Source organism: Toxorhynchites rutilus, chromosome 2 (genome assembly GCF_029784135.1).
Source record: "Toxorhynchites rutilus septentrionalis strain SRP chromosome 2, ASM2978413v1, whole genome shotgun sequence".
NCBI lineage: Eukaryota > Metazoa > Arthropoda > Insecta > Diptera > Culicidae > Toxorhynchites > Toxorhynchites rutilus.
The window spans coordinates 216,556,700-216,576,727 of record NC_073745.1 but is presented as its reverse complement, the minus strand read 5'-3'; the positions used below and the strand labels follow the sequence as shown (position 1 = coordinate 216,576,727).

Sequence of the window (20,028 nt, the reverse complement as noted above, 5' to 3'; positions counted from 1 at the left end):
ATAAAATTTTAATTTGCGATATCGAAAAATATGTATTTTTTTATATTTTTTTTCAATTTTTTCATATAAAATAGAATTATCAATCTCCTTCTAAATGTAGCCATTCTCCAGATATTTAAAAAAATATTTGTAATTTTTTTTTTTTAATAGTAAATAGGCCCTTTAAATATGTTTGTCGTGTTATACCATCACGTTCATGAGATTTTATGGATTCGCATATAATTTCCAACAACTTTTCCAAATACATCGTTATGGCAAAGACATATGTTTAGGAGTTACGTTACGAAACATTCGAGGACATGTGGGTTAATACAAAAAGTAGCGAGACCAAAAAATTTTTTTTTTATCTTAATACAAACTTCAATCCATCAAAAAATTTGGTGGAAATTATAACAAAATTCATAAAATTTCATGAACATGACGGTATAACACGACAAACATATTAAAAGAGATTATTTACTATAAAAAAGATTATTAATAAGAAATATTTTTTTAAATATCTCGAGAATGGTTGCATTTAGAATGAGATTGATAATAACCTTTTTTTATTTTAGATCACATCAGAATTCATAATTTGTGGCTAAGAATGTTTGCTTACATACAAAAATTCGAAGTTTCTAAAATTCCTAAAAATTCGATGTTCCACAAAGTTCGTCAAAAATAGTTTTACCATCTTGGGCCCATTTTTTTAATTTTCTACATGACTTCTATTTTATATGAAAAAAATGAAAAAAATATAAAAAAATACATATTTTTTGATATCGCAAATTAAAATTTTATTTTGTGAATGGAATACTTTTTTTTCTCAGTGTATATTTTTTCATATTCAGCCATCAATACTCTATAACTCTTTCTAAGACACTTTTTCGGTACGACTCATAGTTTTTGAGATATAAATTATCAAAGATTTCTCTTACTCAAATCGATACGTCCTTTTCAAATTGCTGTGGAAAACTCATATTTCCTCTAACCCAAACGGAATATACACTTTCATTCGAATTAAAAATATTCATGTTTTGTCATTTGTCGATTTCACTTGGAATTACTCCTTTGTAAAGCTCTTTTGAGGCGCTATTGCATTGACAGATCCTACAGGAATGATATAGGGATCAAATGGAAGTTGATTTATAAGGCCAACTGGATTTGCTACGCTGAAGCGAACGGTCTGAATAAAAGTATTGCGAGAGGTAGTAACGTGTGTGGAAGTAGGCATCCCGAGAAAACAGCTTTCTTGATACATTCGATTTGAGATTGAATCGGATGTTTATATGTGCACGTAACTAGTACTCACAATCATACTTTTGACACACACGCCTTCGCACTGACGAAAAAGCACGAATGCATACGATGCGTAATGCATGTGTCTTACGATTACTGCATGTTCGTGACAACCTTCTCGCGACAGCCTTCACATGACAAGCTAGTTCGGATTTTAAAGTCGTCAGAAATTTATTCTGACACAAAAAAAAACGAAAAACGCACGGATCTTCTGCACACTACGATCAGGACATGACCAATTAAACAAATTCGTCGAAGCAATTCGGTGAAGCTTCCGCTTGATGTCGGAGCAGGAACGTTGTACGGCCTTCATGTCAGTTTGCGAATGTTTCTCTTGATTCTGCCAATTAACTGTTTGCATTTCGTGGCTCTCCAGTTAATTTTGTACACCAAAGAGCTCAAAATCCTGAATAAATCTTCGAGCCAAAACACGTATTGTTCATCTGCATGATGTACACATCTTGATTGATAGCCAAACCAGACCATGGCTTAAAAATATCTCTCTCTAAAATGGCAGTATACAGCATCACTTTCTGTTCAAACTTATGTTTGAACTTATATTTTATGATCGGAAATGCAGTAAAACAATCTACGGAATAGATTTGATCAATGCCGGGAATGTGCGTCTCCGAATGAGGGAAATAACGTTCGTCTTTCAAACCAAAACATTCTCCGGGAAAATTGGATTTCCGGCATTGGGATTTCAGTGTCGATATCTGTTTCTCAGTGTATTCCGGGGCTCTTGTCTTCTTTCGGCACATTATTCTGACTCTTTTCAATGTTTTGCAGATTTAATGGTGATAACAATTGAACTTTCTTGCGCCATCCCGTTAGCTTAGTGAATTCTGGAGAACGAAATCCTGTTGCGTCCATAGCTTTGGCTGGTTTACACTACCACGAGTAGTTGTTGGAGATCTTCATATATGGCCGCAACATTTTCTTTTTTAAAATGTTGTATCGTATTCTTTTTGCCGGGATTTCTGTGCAGTTCACAGAACTGTGCGCTTGCGAAACGCTCGAGCATAGATGCCTCGAAATAAAATCCATTTAGTTCATTCTCCATTCTGGAAAGGCATGAAAAACTGCATTTAGGTTGGACCCATCTGCCGTTCTACGCATAGTTGTCCCGTGTTACATTTTGACAATATTCACTTTTCTTCATAAAACGATGTTTTTATGCCTAGCCTTCCGGAAAAACACAACAAAAGTTATAGTTTGTTCCCAGCTCCTAAAAAAACAAGCTCAATTGTCCCATGTTGATATTCTGTTCATAACTGTTCCACTATATGTTTTTATTTATTTATTTATTTGCAATGTCTCGGATGTTAATAAACAATTCCACAGACTGAACTTAAATCGATAAAGCCTTAATCTTATTTTTAAAAATATTTTTGGACATATCAAATTCGAACACTGCATAAACACTATTAAACGAACGAAAACAAATATCCAACGGGTTAATGAGGCCATAAAAGGTTCTATGTCGTCTAATAAACAAAAACTCACGCTCACTAAGTTGACGGGCAGGCGCATAAAATGAAACACTGGACAACAATGATGGACAGTCAATGTTTCCCGAAATCAAATCGAAAACAAAAAGCCGTTGTAGATTCGAACGTCTGCAGGCAAGCGTTTCGAGAGCGATGAATCTACAGCGGCTTTCATAATCGGGCATGTTCATTGGGTCAGACCACGGTAGTGAGCGTAGGGCGTAGCGAACGAAGCTGCGTTGAACTATCTCTATTCGGACTGTTTGGGTAGCGTGAAATGGAGCCCACTTACTTATGGCATATTCCAGGATACTACGAACCAATGAGCAGTATAGTGTCTTCATGGCGTAAACATCCTGGAAGTTGCTGGTGCTACGCCGAACAAACCCTAGGGGTGCGAACGCTTCGGCGGTGGTTACGTTGATGTGTTCGTTGAAGCGAAGTTTGTTGTCGACGATCACACTGAGATCGCGGATGGAAACAACACACTCCAGAGGTACGGGCCCGATTTGGTATACGAATTCGATTCGAGATTGTCGGCGAGAGAATGCGATCGACTTACATTTTTTTACATTCAGTTCCATACCGTTCTCAAGGCACCATTTTTGCAGTTCGTTAATATCCGCCTGAAGTGCACAGCAGTCGAGGTGGGAAGCGACAGATCGGTAAATCTTCAGGTCGTCGGCGTAAAGTAGTTTTCGTGCCTTCAATCGAAAGCACAAATCGTTCACGAACAGCACAAAAATGAGTGGCCCCAGCACGCTGCCCTGTGGCACACCAGATGTGATGGGGAATGTACGAGAATGCGAACCGCTGATGTTGACGCACGCCTGTCGCTCAACCAGATAAGAACGCAGCCACTCGGTGATCCAGAGAGGGAAACCCAGGTGACGAAGTTTCGTAACGGCGAGGTCGTGAGGAACTTTGTCGAAAGCTTTAGAAAAATCGAAATAAATGGCGTGTATCTGGTGCTTTTTCTCGATTTCTGTGGAAATGAAACTAGTAAACGCCATGAGGTTTGTTGTGGTTGACCGCTTCTTCACAAATCCGTGTTGAAATTCGGAGATAGTTGTTTGAGACGCTGAATAGATGACGTTGTGAACTAATTCCTCGAACACTTTTTTCAAATTTCAAATTGAGTTATGTTGAAAAGTGGTAGATTCACATCGAAAGCAGGACAGTCCCTAATGCTGACAGACGAAAATGCTGGTGAGTTAGTGCTATGTACACTTTCGAAGAAATCTGCGAGTAAATTGGCTATACCGATCGGAGAATCAGCAGACTTATCTCTTAATGTCATCTCAGCGGGGAATTGTTTACATCGGTTACGATTGCGTACATGCGTCCAAAAGGCAGAGGGATTTTGCTTCGCAGTCATTTCCATGCGAGCAATGTAGCTACGAAACGATGCAATCTGGCAGTCGTTGTACAGAGTTTCAATTGAACGAAGATGATTGCGATTTTCGTCTGTCCTGTGCTCGGAAAAAGCGCTTTCTAGATTTTCGTACAACATTGCGGAGATGCTGCAGCTCGGATGTCCACCAAGGATGTTTTTGTAGATCCATATCAAATAAATCGGTTCAAGTACAAGAATTTTATGTCACGCTTTCAGCAGGACTAATGTGCCCATTTCCGGTTTGTTCTCAAATCATCAAACAAAAAAAGTTTAACAGAACACGTGTACACTTTGTTAGCGAATGTTTAATAACAACGAGATTAAGGTTCTGCGAAATATTGCAGATCACTCCCTTCTTCATACAACGATGTTATCATCTAGTCTTTCGAAAAAAAACAAAACAACTTATTTTTTGTTCTCAGTAATTAAAAAAACGACATCAAGTTCAATTGTCCCATGTTGATGTTCTAGGCATAACTGTCTCACCATGAGTTTTCAAACCTAAAACCAAGATTGATTGATTCAAATGAGGGGATCTTTTCAAATTTCATTAAACAGTAGTTCTCTGCTTATAAAAAAAACCCAATGTAAAGCTCCAATTGGAATAACGCAAAAATGTTGAGTCACATGATCTACACTTTTTTCGATGAATATCGGGATCGCTTTTCATCTCTGTCAGAATCCAAGATGGCCGCTACGAGCTCATATCATCTTTATTGGAAATAACTGTATATATTGGTCAACATTTTAAACTCCTTGCAATGATTATCTCTCTTGATGTCTAATTTAAATAGAGAAGTCGGATATATCACTGTTTTACAGTGGAATTGTCGTAGTCTTATCCCTAAATTGGATACATTCAAATTTTTTATTCATAAGTTTAATTGTGATGTTTTTGCTCTGTCCGAAACTTGGCTTTCTTCGCGAGATGATCTCACTTTCCACGATTTTAATATTATACGCTTGGACCGCGATGACAGATACGGAGGGGTACTATTGGGAATCAATAAGTGCCACTCATTTTTTCGAATCGACCTTCCACCTATTGGAGGGATTGAAGCTGTTGCTTGTCATGCAAACATCAGAGGCAAAGACCTCTGTATTGTCAGCTTGTATTGGCCTCCGAGAGCTGCGGTTAGCCGCAATCAACTTGTTGACATGTGCTCACTCCTTCCTGAGCCTCGATTGATATTGGGAGACTTCAACTCTCACGGAACTGCCTGGGGGGAACAGTACGACGACAATCGTTCATCGTTGATATATGACCTTTGTAACAGCTTCAATATGACCGTTTTGAACACTGGGGAAACAACACGTGTACCTAAACCTCCTGCTAACCCAAGTGCTCTTGACCTCTCGCTTTGCTCGAATTCACTATCGTTAGATTGCAAGTGGAATGTAATCCAGGACCCCAACGGCAGTGACCACTTGCCAATCAAAATTTCCATCACCATTGGGTCGAATTCTTCTGAATCTATAAACATGGCATATGACCTCACAAGACACATTGACTGGAAAAAATATGCGGACGCAATTGCTCTAGCCATCAATTCCAGAGATGGTTTGCCTCCATTGGAGGAGTATAACTTCATTTCTCGTTTGATTTATGACAGCGCGGTTCGCGCTCAAACGAAACCCATCCCAGGCTCCACTTTTCGTCAAAGGCCTCCCAATCCATGGTGGGATAGCCAATGTTCCAAGCTTTATCAGGATAAATCGAACGCATTTAAAGCTTTTCGGAAACGTGGAACAATTGAGAATTTTCAAACGTATTTGGACCTTGAAAATCAATTTAAAAACTTGATCAAAGGGAAAAAACGTGCTTATTGGCGAAATTTCGTGGGAGGTTTGTCACGAGAAACGTCAATGAAAAAATTATGGAAAGTGGCTCGAAACATGAGAAATCGCTCTTCATCGAATGAAAGCGAAGAATATTCACATCGATGGATTTTTAACTTTGCACGGAAGGTTTGTCCCGATTCCGCTCCTGTGCAAAACATTGTTCGAGATATACCACAAGATAGGTGCGATCTTGATTCCGAGTTTTCGATGGTAGAATTCTCTCTTGCTCTCCTTTCTTGTAACAATTCGGCTCCAGGAACGGATAGAATTAAGTTCAACTTGTTAAAAAACCTCCCTGATGTGGCGAAACATCGCTTGTTGAATTTATTCAATCGGTTTCTGGAGCATAATATTGTTCCAGATGATTGGAGACAAGTGCGAATTATAGCTATTCAAAACCCCGGAAAACCCGCGTCCGACTTCAATTCGTACCGCCCAATAGCAATGCTGTCTTGTATACGGAAATTGTTGGAGAAAATGATCTTGTTTCGCCTTGATCGATGGGTTGAAACGAATGGCCTACTCTCAGGTACACAATATGGGTTCCGCAGGGGCAAGGGAACGAATGATTGTCTTGCGTTTCTTTCTTCAGAAATTCAAATGGCTTACGCCGAAAAAAAACAAATGGCTTCAGTATTCTTGGACATAAAGGGGGCCTTTGATTCTGTTTCAATAGAGGTTTTGTCAGACAAATTACACTCTCGGGGTCTACCGCCTCTGTTGAATAATATGTTATATAACTTGCTTTGTGAGAAACAGTTGAATTTTTCTCACGGGGATTCGACAGTAAATCGGGTCTCCTACATGGGCCTCCCCCAGGGCTCATGTTTAAGCCCCCTTTTGTACAACTTCTATGTAAGCGACATCGACAATTGCCTTACACAAAATTGCAGCCTAAGACAACTTGCAGATGATGGAGTGGTGTCTGTCGTAGGATCTAACGAATCCGACCTGCAAGGACCCTTACAAGATACTTTGAACAATTTTTCAACCTGGGCCATTGGGCTAGGGATCGAATTCTCCACGGAAAAAACAGAGATGGTGGTTTTTTCTAGGAAGCATAGACCAGCAAAACCAAAGCTTCAACTTTTGGGTAAACCGATCACTCATGCTATGTCATTCAAGTATCTTGGGGTCTGGGTCGACTTCAAATGTACTTGGGGGGCCCATATTAGGTACCTGAGTAAAAAATGCCAACAAAGAATAAACTTTCTCCGTACAATTACCGGCACCTGGTGGGGAGCCCATCCCGAAGATCTTATAATGTTGTATCGAACAACTATTCTCTCAGTGATGGAGTATGACAGTTTCTGTTTTCAATCAGCTGCCAAAACACATCTCATTAAACTCGAGCGAATTCAGTATCTTTGTCTCCATATTGCGTTGGGATGTATGCCCTCAACGCATACCATGAGTCTCGAGGTTTTGGCAGGCGTAATCCCACTAAAAGATCGCTTCAATTTATTATCTCTTCGGTTCCTCATCCGGTGTATGAACCCATTGGTGATCGGAAATTTCGAGCAGCTTATCGAGCTAAATTTTCATTCTGGATTCATGAGCTCATATCATGAATTCATCTCCATGCTGGTTGTTCCTTCTTCGTATATTCCCAACCGTGTTTGTTTTCCTGACTACATCAATTCCTCTGTACATTTTGATCTGTTTATGAAGGAGAAAATCCATGGAATTCCAGATTATCATCGATCGGGGATCGTTCCTACGATCTTCAATGCAAAGTATGGGCGTGTCAATTGTGATAATATGTACTTTACTGATGGGTCCTCTATGAATGAGTCCACAGGATTTGGAGTGTTCAACGAAATTTTTAGCACCTCCCACAGTCTTCAGAATCCTTGCTCTGTGTATATTGCTGAATTGGCAGCATTACATTGGGCGCTGGACAGCGTCGCCTCACGACCTGTTGAACACTATTACATTGTAACGGATAGTCTTAGCTCTGTCGAAGCTATCCGTTCAGTGAGGCCGGAAAAGCACTCGCCGTACTTCCTTGAGAGAATACGAGAAAATTTGAGTGCTTTAACCAGACGCTGTTATGTCATTACCCTTCACATTGCTCAATTCCGGGTAACGAGAGGGCTGACTCATTGGCAAAGGTAGGTGCAATTGAAGGCGATATTTATCAGCGTCAAATCGCTTTCAATGAATTTTATTCTTTAGTCCGTAAAAATACCATCGCTAACTGGCAACGTAAGTGGAACGAAGATGAATTGGGTCGGTAGCTTCACTCGATTATCCCTAAGGTTAGCCTCAAACCATGGTTCAAAAGTCTGGACTTAAGTCGGTACTTTATTCGCACCTTCTCTCGACTCATGTCCAATCACTGTTCGTTAGACGCGCTACTCTTTCGTTTTAATCTTGCCGATGGCAAAATCTGTGCTTGTGGCCAAGGTTACCACGACATCGAACACGTTGTTTGGTCGTGCGAGGAGTATCTTGTTGCCAGATCGAATTTAGAAAACTCTCTTCGGGCTAGAGGAAGGCAGCCCGATGTGCCGGTGAGAGATGTGTTGGCTCGGTTAGACCTTGATTACATGTCCCAAATATATGTCTTCCTAAAAGCTATCGATCTTCGTGTGTGATTGTCCTTATATCCTTCTATTCTCCTTTTTCTTTTCCTTCGCGAGAAATCAAATCCCTTCTTACTAACAATAGAATAAGGTGAAATGTAAATACATGTTAGATATAAGATAGGCTTAAGAATTGAGTATGATGAATGTGAGTGCGAATGTGAGTGTGAACATTGTCAACATATCCTTTTATCCCATCCTTTTCCTGAAACAAAATGTCACCCTTCTAAACTCGAGCAAGCCGCGAGTAATCGGTTCTCTACTTCGTTAACATTAGAATTAATAAAAAATGTTTATATATACTTGTAACTATACAGATAGGAGTTTGGCTCCTTTAAACTTATGTAACTGAGCCTGTAAAAATAAACGATTTAATAATAAAAAAAAACATTTTAAACGTAGTCAACCTAATAAATGTTGAATTAACTTTACGATTCAGAATGAATCACCACAAAGAACATTTACGCAATAAAAAAAAATGAATCATGAATATTTTATCCAAAACAACTAAGAAATATGTTTTTACAAACCGCGTAATCAATAAATGTAATACTGAGGGTACTACGATTTGCGGCGCTGGTGTGTAATTTCCTCACAGTATGGCGATCACTGTCTAATATAAACACAAATTTTCCTTCCAATTTGCTCAGCCGGAGAAAAAAAACAACTCTTCCAATCATTTCGTAGCAGTATCAGATTCACTCCACCTTATCGACCCCCCGTAGGGAGCAAGGCCTTTTATAAACTACTTCAACTACAGATATGTTTAGACTACGTAATGCGTAATATGTTCAACAGCTTGTGATGAAAGGGCATCTTTTATATGTTGTTTCGGACAAACAAGCAAAGGAAACAATAACAACGGGGAAAATTTTTTCAACACAATGTCCGAATCATGGTAATGGAGAAGAGAAGCGAGGAGCAGGATAGGACAATGATTCTCCGATTGGGAAGGTCTTTGGTCGCTGGGAGGCGGAGGGGAAAATCAAAACAAGCAAAACAAAAACACACATATAGATACACATAAAAACACTGACACACACATGGACGAACACTTACCCTCGGCACAGTAATGTTTATCAATCCCCAGCAGATTTTCTTCAGACCCCATCTCAGCCGACCCTGTCTCTGCTGGCGACAGGCGTCGGAAGACAGATTCGATGGTGAGATTTAGGTTTATTGTTTTTTTTTTGTTCGTTCGTTCGTTTTGTTTCATTTAGCGTTTTATTGTGTTTAGCGAGAGGTGTGTCACAGTTTTATTGATAATTTGTGGTTTTAGGTTGGTTTTATCATACGATCAGTATTCGATGGTGTTTTTATTTTGCATTATATCACAAATACAATCAGTTTCAGAACACGTACATAATATGGAAGACAGAAGAGAGGTTTTTTTTGCGGGTGAGAAAAGAAGTGAAAAGTTAAAAGAAATGTGGATAGTAAACGAATTTAATCATATTGCTCATATGAAAGTGAAAATAAATAACAAACAAACAAACATGTATAGCGTGAACACAGTTATCGGGAAACAGGCGAGAAGTAAGTTGTCAACGTCTCGTCTGTGTTGACTGAGCAATGGGATGACAAGATTAATAGCGAGATGATTTTCTATGTCAATAACCAGTTTAAAGACCAAAACGACGTTTTTCGTTCCGAAACCCAAAACAAATTCATCTTGTTTTCCACTGAATAATGCCTCGTGATCGTCGCCGAGGCAGAAACATGGTTACGAGTGGAGAAAAAAAAACTGTTGGAAACGAAGACATCACGGCCCAAACAAGAGAACAAACAACCAAACTTCCAGCAGCAGCAGGATGCAAACCAGTGCTTTTCCACGTTTCATCCTCACTGCTTTGTTTGTTATCCTCTCTGCACAGCTTGTGAGCACAGGATTCCTCTGCCGTGGGAGTGAGTGTTGTCAAGACGGTGAAAACGAAGAAAAAAACCAGTGTGCGAGTGTTCTCGACAAACAAAGTCCAACTTTTCCTGGAAGGGTGATTTCATCCCGGAGCTTGCAGGCGAAACGAAACAAGAAACAGAAACGTGCCAGCGAAAGATATGACCTTTTCATAATCCAGTCGGGTGTGATATTGCAGTATTTTGGCCAGGAATTTCCGTGGAAACGTGTTGAGCCATCACGTAGTTTAGATGAAATTTTTGTTCATTATGCTAAATTACGTTTTGAACACGGAAACAATTCACGGAAGATGATACCATATAAGTGAACGTTATGAAAAACAAAAAGTTCAACGTAATAACCGATCAAACTGTCGTTTAGGTAGCAGCGTCTTGTAATTGAATCCCGAAAAGCATCACCTCAGAGGGCTAGTTTCAGGAAAAAATCTTTTTGTTTGCGTTTAACGATAAAAGAGGTAAAAGGGGCTATTATTCACACGTAGCTAAGCATGGGCTCAGCACAGGGAGAAACCGATAAAAACAGGAGAAACAATCAAAAAAGTATCAGGAATCGCGAAAGTGTTAGGACAGAAGGTTATGGTCATAAAAACCCGCCCACACAGACACATTCGTCTCTACACGGATGGGGAATTTTACGGTTCACCTAGTACGCAATAAAATGGCACACAGCCGTTCACGGATGGGTCGAGAACAAATAGGCCCAAAATTAAACGGAAATCTTGATTGAAAGAGCCGTTTGTCATCGACAATTGTGTTTTCTGGTGAATGAAACACATTTATATCATTGAAGCAAATATTATGGAGCTTCAATTGTTTATGGTTTAACTACATCGACTGAACAAAACAAGGAACGAAAACGAATCGAATTCAATGTTATTTTCTTTCGATACTGAGCCGGTCATACTCAATAATAGGTTTTTATTAAATGAATTTTATCGAATCAATAAATTTATATTGCTTTACGGAGGTTATTCTTTGACTGGATAGAATTGATTTGGCAAAATATGATCTGTAATACTCTAAGCTATAAATCAGAAACACGATACAATTATAGTTCTTCTATACATTCTTACAAAAAAAGTACCGATAATTAGTAAATAAAACATGAAAAGATAAATTGAACCAACGTTCATGAGAATCTGGCGAAGCTTGGTTATGGAAATCGCAACGATGTATGAGTCCACACGATTTATCGGAAATACACCGTTTTGAAGAAAATCGTATCGATTGGAGATAAACAGATGATGATGATGATGATGATGATAGTCCCGCCTCCTTCCCCTGCAGAGGTTTGAGCAAGACGAGTTATCTGAAGATAATTTATTTATTTTTTCTCAACATTGAAATCAGTTTAACAAACATGAAAAACGAACTGATTTTATTTACAGATATAAGTTCAAAAAATTGCAATGTCATAAAACAAGCCAATACTCAGTCATGTCCGCCACAGAGCCGATACGGTCCCGACGAGGCCCTTGCAGCCAAGTGGTCCACCAGAGCACAAGTCCGACCGCCAGCCTTGTTTTGGATTGACTCTGGATACCCTCATTCAGAGAAATCGAGAAAATTTCCTTTACGAAAAATTCCTAGACCGGCACTTTAAAAACTTTCAATTTAATATCCTTTATATCTGTGTCTAGCGCGCGACGCTCAAACTTTTAACTAATAAAACTATAAGAACGACAAAATAAAAATAGTCCATCATCACCACGATCATGACAGACATGAAAGAGATCAATACAAATTAAAAAAAAAGGTAATTTAAAAACATTTAAATGATCTACATAATATAATCCGTTCAAAAAAAAACTTCGTCAGATTCATTGAAAATATTGAAAACAAACTGCAAAAAAATTGGCCACATTAAATTATCCGTTCGTATAAAACTTCGTCAGTAAAGATCTTCGTCAAAGAAATAAACAAAAACTCGTTCGGCTGTTGAGAAAACACAGCTTTTACATGTGAAATACAGTGCCTCTTAAATCTGTAAGTGTTGTTGCGCATTTAATATGTCTTGGCATCGAGTTGAACACATTTATTCCTTTAAAGTACAATGAATTTTGTGAAGCACATGACAAGAAATTAGGTGTTCTTAATTCATTCGCGTTTCTAGTGTTATAACTATGGAAGTCACTTCCTCTTTCAACTCGATCACACAAATATCGAGGCAGCAAACCGTTATTGACTTTAAAATTGAACACCATAGTTAAATAAACAATTCTTTGCATCACGGATAACCTTTGCAGAGCGTCCAATATTAAAGATGAGGAAGTGAATCTGTTACATTTTAGTATCAACCGCATTATTTTGTTTTGCAAGCGCTGTAATCTCGATATTTGTGTGTCATTGGCTAAAAATAAAATGGAAGAGCAAAAGTCTAAGTGATTGATTTGCATAGCTGTATTTTGCTGCAAGTGGTTAAATCCTTATTCAATCGACATAAGATTCCATACTTCTAGGTAATTTTCTTGATGACATTGTCAATGTGAGTGTTGAACGTGAATTTTTCATCAATATTCACGCCAAGATATTGAATGTTCCGAACACGATCAATAGTCTCATTATCAATAACGATGGAGACGTTTTCATTCAAACGATTTCGCGAGATTACCATATATTGAGTTTTACTTATGTTCAATTCCAATTGCTTATACTTCAACCATCTACTTAAAGAATGTAAATCTCCATTCAAATGTAAAACAACCTGATCTAAATCATTAGCTGCAGTGAATAACACAGCATCATCTGCAAAAAGATTGATATCACAAAATCGTAGAACTCTTCGCATGTCATTGATATACACAATAAATAAAAGGGGCCCTAATACACTTCCCTGAGGCACTGCAATATTACATATTAGATTATATATTAGAATCGTATCGATTGGAGATAAACAGATCACTTACAACAATTTTGAGCGAAAGAAGGTCGAGCTGAATGATCCACCATCAGCTACCCTTAATACCGGGCGATTTGGAGATGTCCTCGGTTTATCCTCCGTGCGGTTGTAAGGTTTCGGAGGATAACTATAAATTCGTCAGGAGTAAGAGTTCAGTATGTCGGAAAACATTCCTAATCGAAGCAGATTTTTTAATCCTCTTTCCAATTATACAAAATAACAAACATGCTTCAGGCGTGTGGAGAATAACTATAGATTCACCAAAATCCGGAGTTAAATGCATCACATCTTTATATCTATATACAGTAATTTAATGACAAAAAGAATCTAATGGAATAAAAATTGCTCGAATTTTACTCAAGCCATCTATATTTATTCCTTTCCGAAAAATTTAAGACAGTATTCTCTTGGGGTTCATCATTTAGAACTGAGAAAATCCGCATTGGGTTGAAAGTAAAAATTATAAAAGAAAATAACCTTTTCCAATATGTTTTCTTTATATTAAAGTAACATGTTTTTACTGATGAGAAAAATTGATAATTGTGTTCGGTATTGGTAATTATCTTATATTACATTGGTGAGTTTTTTTCTTCATTTCATCCGTACATAACACAGTAGGCATCTCGTCTAGGGTAACAGATGGCGGTTTTCATCATATCTCATTCCATTTCGGCATCTTCTATCTGATACGCACCATCCAATGACTGTTCACCATCTTCTGTCATTACTGTCATCCTCACTCGGTAGACAATGATGGAGTGAATAAACAATACCCAACAACCAAACAAAACAGCCCTTTCCAGGGCCACCAAATCATTATCAAAGAGTTTAACGATGTAATTCTTCAAACATATCCAAAATCAACAGACAGCCTAACGGAACCCTACGTCAACTATGCGGTCGTGTCTCGGACTCAACCCTCCTGTGACATTTTTTTCCAATTCACTTAATTTTGACGTTGGACTACGTCTTTCATTTCTATACTGGGGTGTGAGTTCAACGTTTCGAGAACGAAAGCGTTACGCCGGAGAACGAGATTTTGAGCGTTAACAGCTCTTAAACAACTGAACGAAATGGTATGATATACGCTTCATTCGAAAGATAAGATTTCTACGCGTTCTATACTTGTTACTTTTTGATCAAAAACTGGTTTCAATTGCCTTAAAATTGCTTACAAAACAGGCTATTGAAATCACACCAATCGGTATAAAAGCGAGTGTCGCTCGGAAATCCACTCACTTATGATTGCGTAACGATTGAGGTAACATCGCTGGAATGTATGGATGTTTCCCTAACACAAACTTCAAACCCATGGAACCTGGGGAAACTGGCATTACAAATTAGATGCAATCAACGAGTACTTTTGTACTCGTTTGCGTTCTGGCAAATCGGAATGTTTCCCTAACAGAGATTTCAAAATCATGGAGCCTGGGGAAACTGGCATTGCTAATTAGATGCAATCAACGAGTACTTTTGTACTCGTTTGCGTTCTGGCAAATCGGAATGTTTCCCTAACACAAATTTCAAACCCATGGAGCCTGGGAAAATCGGCATGGCAAAATAAATGCAAGCAGCGGGTATTTTCGTACCCGTTTGCGTTTTTGCAAATTGGAATGTTTCCCTAACACAGATTTCAAAACCATGGAGCCTGGGAAAATGGCATTGCAACATAGATGCAAGTTGTGGGTACTTTTTACTCGTTTGCGCTTCTGCAAATCGGAATACATCGCTAACACGGATTTCAAAACCATGGAGCGTGGGAAATTGGTATTACAAATGAGATGCAAGCTGCATGTACTTTTGTACTCGCTTGTATTTTTGCAAATCGGAATGTGTTTTTCTAATACAGATTCCGAAATCAATAAGTTGGGAAAATCGGCATTGCAGATCTTGGCAGTTCTTCAATACTCCCATGCATTTTTACACTGCGGAATTCGTTTTGATAACACGGTCTACAAAAGCGGGTACAACTTCTACGCATATCGTTTGATGATTAGGCAAAATGTTGATAGCTATTTGCTGCGATGACCACTACCACGATGTATGAATTGACCTAAGTTGGGATTTGTTTGCAATTGAACTCGTAAACTGTTTCACTCATTCACTAGTTTAATCAATACATATAAAAGATAGCTCTGCGCAGCAGCGAAATCGTACCCAATGAGGAACATATTGCTAATTGAAAAAACAAATTATTACTAAGCCAACAGCAGTCCTACATTATCCTTGCGATTCATCATAGGTATATCATAGGTATAACCCATCCATAGTTTTTAACTTTTGAATCGCTTAAGCGATTTACGATTTAATTGATCTTTCCGAAAATCACATAAAGAACATTAGTATCTTTTTTCTTGAAACCTAAAAATAATCTTTTATTTTTTTTTAATTTTGTTATTTTATGTGAACAATGCTCAGCTCCCTGGAAATTATATAAAAAGATAGGGCCTCTTAGGTCTGGACACCTCAAAAACTATACAAACAACGAACATTTTGAATCTTCTTGCTTCAAAATATACTTTTTAGATGCAACATAATAGGTTTTTTGAAAAGCGTATCAAAATAACTTTTATTTGCACTCAAGAAATCGCAAATCGGTAGAGCGATGCAAAAGCTAGAAAATTTTCAGAAATGGGAGTATTGGTAAAAAGCCGATTTGTCAGAACACCCTAGTTCTGAATGATGAACCTTAAATTTTCCAGAAAGGAATAAATGTAGAAGGATTAGGCAAAATTCTAGCAATTTTTTACAGTAGAGCCTTCCTTCAGGGAATGTATATATGAAAATCAGTTGCCACAAATGCTTGTCCGTCCATTACTCGAGAAAAGATCGTCCGATTCGAACTAGCAAATTTTTTTTGAAGGTATTATAGAATTTAGATAAATTTCATCTTCTTCTATATATATAAAAATGGATTTCTGTCTGTCTGTCTGTCTTTTTGTCTGTCTGTCTGATTCCTATGGACTCAGAAACTACAGAACCGATCTACATGGAAATTGGTATGTAGGGATTTTTGGGGCCGGGGAAGGTTTAAATGATAGTTTGAGACCACTCCCCCCTCTCTTAGGGGGAGCTGTCATACAAATGAAACACAAATTTCTGCATTACTCGAGAATTAATCAAGCAAATGCAACCAAATTAGGCATATGTAGGTTTTAGGGTGCAATAAATGTTCCTATGGTGGATAGACACTCCACACCTCTTTAAGGGGGGGCTGTCATACAAATGAAACACAAATTTCTTAATTACTCGATAATTAATCAAGCAAATGAAACGAAATTCGACATGTGGAGGTTTTAGGATGCAATAAATGTTTCTATGGTGGTTCGACACTCCTCCCCCCTTTTAGGGTGGGCTGTCTTACAAATTAAAAACAAATTTCTGCATAATTCGAAAACTAATCAAGAAAATGGAACCAAATTTGGCATGTGAAGATTTTAGGGGGCACGAAACGTTTCTATGGTGAATGGACACTCCACCCCCCTCTCTAAGGGAGAAGAGGGTAGGGGTATGTCTTTATTCTATCATATTTTCTGTATCAAACATTTATTCCATGTAACGGAGAAACATGTTATTTACAAGTGGTAAGTTTTGGTAGAAATACTAGAATTTTTTTAGTAAAAGGTAAATTCAACGGGGTCGATTAGAAGATCAATCAATGAACAGTTCTGCGATTGGACTCATGAACTTGCGCTTAGTAAGAAAACGTGAATGTTTGAAAATATTGATAACAAAAAACAAATTTTGGGCGAGACGAAGTTTGCCGGGTCAGCTAGTTATAACTGAAATTATCAACTGAAAGAGAACTCGTTCAGCTCAAATTTTTGTAAAGGGATTATCATCATGATTTCTTATAGAGAATAATGTATTTTTTTTTTTTTTTTTATCTGTATTATAGTGACTTTCAACTCATTTGGCTGGTTCGTCACTTTTACTTCCATTTTTGGAAGAATGTCGGGAGTGAGTATTGAACTCGTGACCTTTAGCGTGAGAGGCATGGATGGTACCACTACGCCAGATCGCCTCCACGAGAATAATGTATTGCCTTTTGTGTGTGTGTTTTTTTTTAATTTGTATCCATTTTATCCAAAAACTGATTATGATGGTATTTGTTGGCTTTGTTTTTATTTCATTTTAGTTCCTCAATTAAATAAAGAATGAAATAATTGCACAGTGCAATAGTCCGTTGGCAACCATAGAAAGATTTAAGATCAAAGCATTTCCAGGGGTTTCATGAGGAAACCGGAGTGAACCTAGGGATAGCTCAGCGAAAATACTTGTATATTCATCTTCTCAACAAATAATTATAGTGATGGGCGCACAAAAAATGCACTCCCATTTGAAATCAAAGTATTTCAGTATCAAAAGTTTTTTCAAACTTTTCGGTATTCCAGTAAATATTACGTAAAAGTAGGTAGTAAGTAGACCGTTTTGCCATTTCAGTATCGGTGATTTATTCAAAAAAAAATTTCGCTTGTAAATGGGCACTTTTAGGGTATGACATAAAAAACCCATGGTTTACTTAAAAAAATGAAAACAAATGATTCACAATACGGATTAATAAATAATTAATGGTCAATATGATACACTTTAGCCTCGATAACCAACTAACAACGTTTTGGCATACTCTCCACGAGGTTCCGGAGGTGTTGGGGGTCTAACTCGACCCAAGCCTTCTTCAACGCAGCAAAATAGTTTTGCTTGTTCGTAGCGTCCAACGTCAAAAATATATTTTCCATATGACCGTAGCTACTGTTAATTCTATTGAAATTCACGTTGACAACACTAAGCTTTGTGCCTTGTAGGTAGTAGATGTCAATAGAAATCTACAAAGTTTATTCGCCTATAGCCTTGAAAATTATTAATCAGAAGATCAATCAATGAATGGAATCGAGTCCACCATCATTCGCTTAGTAAATGGCTATAGACGCGCAGTCATTTCACATTAAATATTTCATACTTTGAGATCTGTAAACATACGAAACTGGGTCACACTAAGGGAAAGAAAAGTAGTCATAGTGTAACGAACATGAACAAATATAAGTTATGTACGCTTCAAGTGCAATTTTAAAATGAACTCAATCAAGAAAAAAAAACATAAATATGAAACCAAGAAGTTGTTACACTGAATTTAGAAGGTTAATAATTGAGTAAGAGACATAGCTCAACTCTAAGTGATAGGGGGAGTCACGCATTACAAGTATGCATTATCAGATTCGAGTTTCTCATCTAATATCATCAAAAATTATAAATCTATCAATTTTTTTCTGAAATGGATCCAACAAATTCAGAACGCTAAAAATTAGGTAACTGATATCCGATTCTGGGAATTCAATGATGGATGAAATCGCACACTACAAATCTTCATAATAAGGTTCGATCGACAACTTTTAGAACTTATCAAGACCAACATTTTGCGATGCAGAACTTAACTCAATATCTAAGTCCTGCTCAAAGATATTGATGGATTTTACCCAAAAACTCATGATTTCAATTTTAATTTACTCAAACTCGAAAAATAACATAGTTTTGAAAATCACGTCATGTAGAGTAAACTATGCTTTTTCAAATTCCGCCAATAAACTTTGTTTGTGTTTGTCCCAGAAATAATGACAAACAATTGAAGCGATTGTATTTTTTGGGAAGAAATATCAATAACTTCGAGAGAAGTTGATATATTGACAAGTTCTGCATCGCAAAATGTTTGTATTAGTATGTTCTAAAAGTCTTTTTTTTCAGTTTGTATGTAGAATTTTAAATATAAAAGTTAGCGCGAAAACACTATGTTTTTTCATGGTGACCCTAACACAACCTGGAAAAAGAGCTGTATCGGTTATTTCAAGAGATAGAGAAAAAACTTTGTTCTACAAAGATGTCTCAAATAACTGGGACTACAACAATGTCGATCTATGTTTACCTCTATCTATAAAGATAAGAAAGTTTTATTTTGATGTAGAACTACGTCTTTCATTAAGGGTGCCAAATCAGAAAACAGGTCACGTTTTTATGAAATAAAGTGAACGTTAATAACTATTTTTGCCGCGAACGGATTTTGGAGATTTACATACCAAACGAATCGGAAATTCCCCAAGATTTGTTTGATATGCTATACATTACCATCCCATAGTCGGTATATGGTTTAAATCGATGAAAATTGGAAGCATTCCCATTTGTGTGCTTTCCCGAACAGAACTGTCAATAACGAGCAGCTTATCGACGAGCAACGAAGGGGAAATCGTAAGATGCTCAGTTTCCGTGAACATAGGAAAAGAAGAAGAACGAAGGGGGATATTTGCCCAGAGTATATACAGTGGATCTCGCTGAGCCAAACTTTCATTCTTCGTGAGGAAATCGACTGAACAACATTGTTGCTGGGCAAGCTGGACGGCGAGGGATCGAATGTCTTTCTCAATGCAATGGGGGTGAAGGAATAATATGTTGGATAAAGTTTTCTAAGGGACTTTTTGTAGGTTAGGGACGAATGAACTGAAGAAGTTTAAAGTCTCAAGCAAGGTAGGAAGGCAAACTTTCAGTATCGTTCTAGATACGAAACAATGAATATCGCTTGTTCTTCCTTGTTTTGCGTCATCGCATGTCTTCGTTTCGGATTGAGCTGTGGAC

General features: G+C 37.7%; 1 protein-coding gene across 7 annotated transcripts in view; it reads right to left on the bottom strand.

The window, feature by feature from the left end:
- LOC129771454 (transient receptor potential cation channel trpm) overlaps nucleotides 1-20,028 on the bottom strand; it is a 338,130-nt gene that overhangs the window by 252,321 nt on the left and 65,781 nt on the right. For 2 of the 7 annotated variants that reach the window (XM_055775103.1, XM_055775108.1), the window contains one exon: nucleotides 9,654-9,725. The exons of 3 other annotated variants lie outside the window; for them this stretch is intronic. In XM_055775103.1, coding sequence (XP_055631078.1) covers nucleotides 9,654-9,725 — 72 coding nt within the window. The remainder of the gene's footprint in view (nucleotides 1-9,653; nucleotides 9,726-20,028) is intronic. 2 more of the 7 variants (XM_055775106.1, XM_055775109.1) reach the window with 1 other exon arrangement.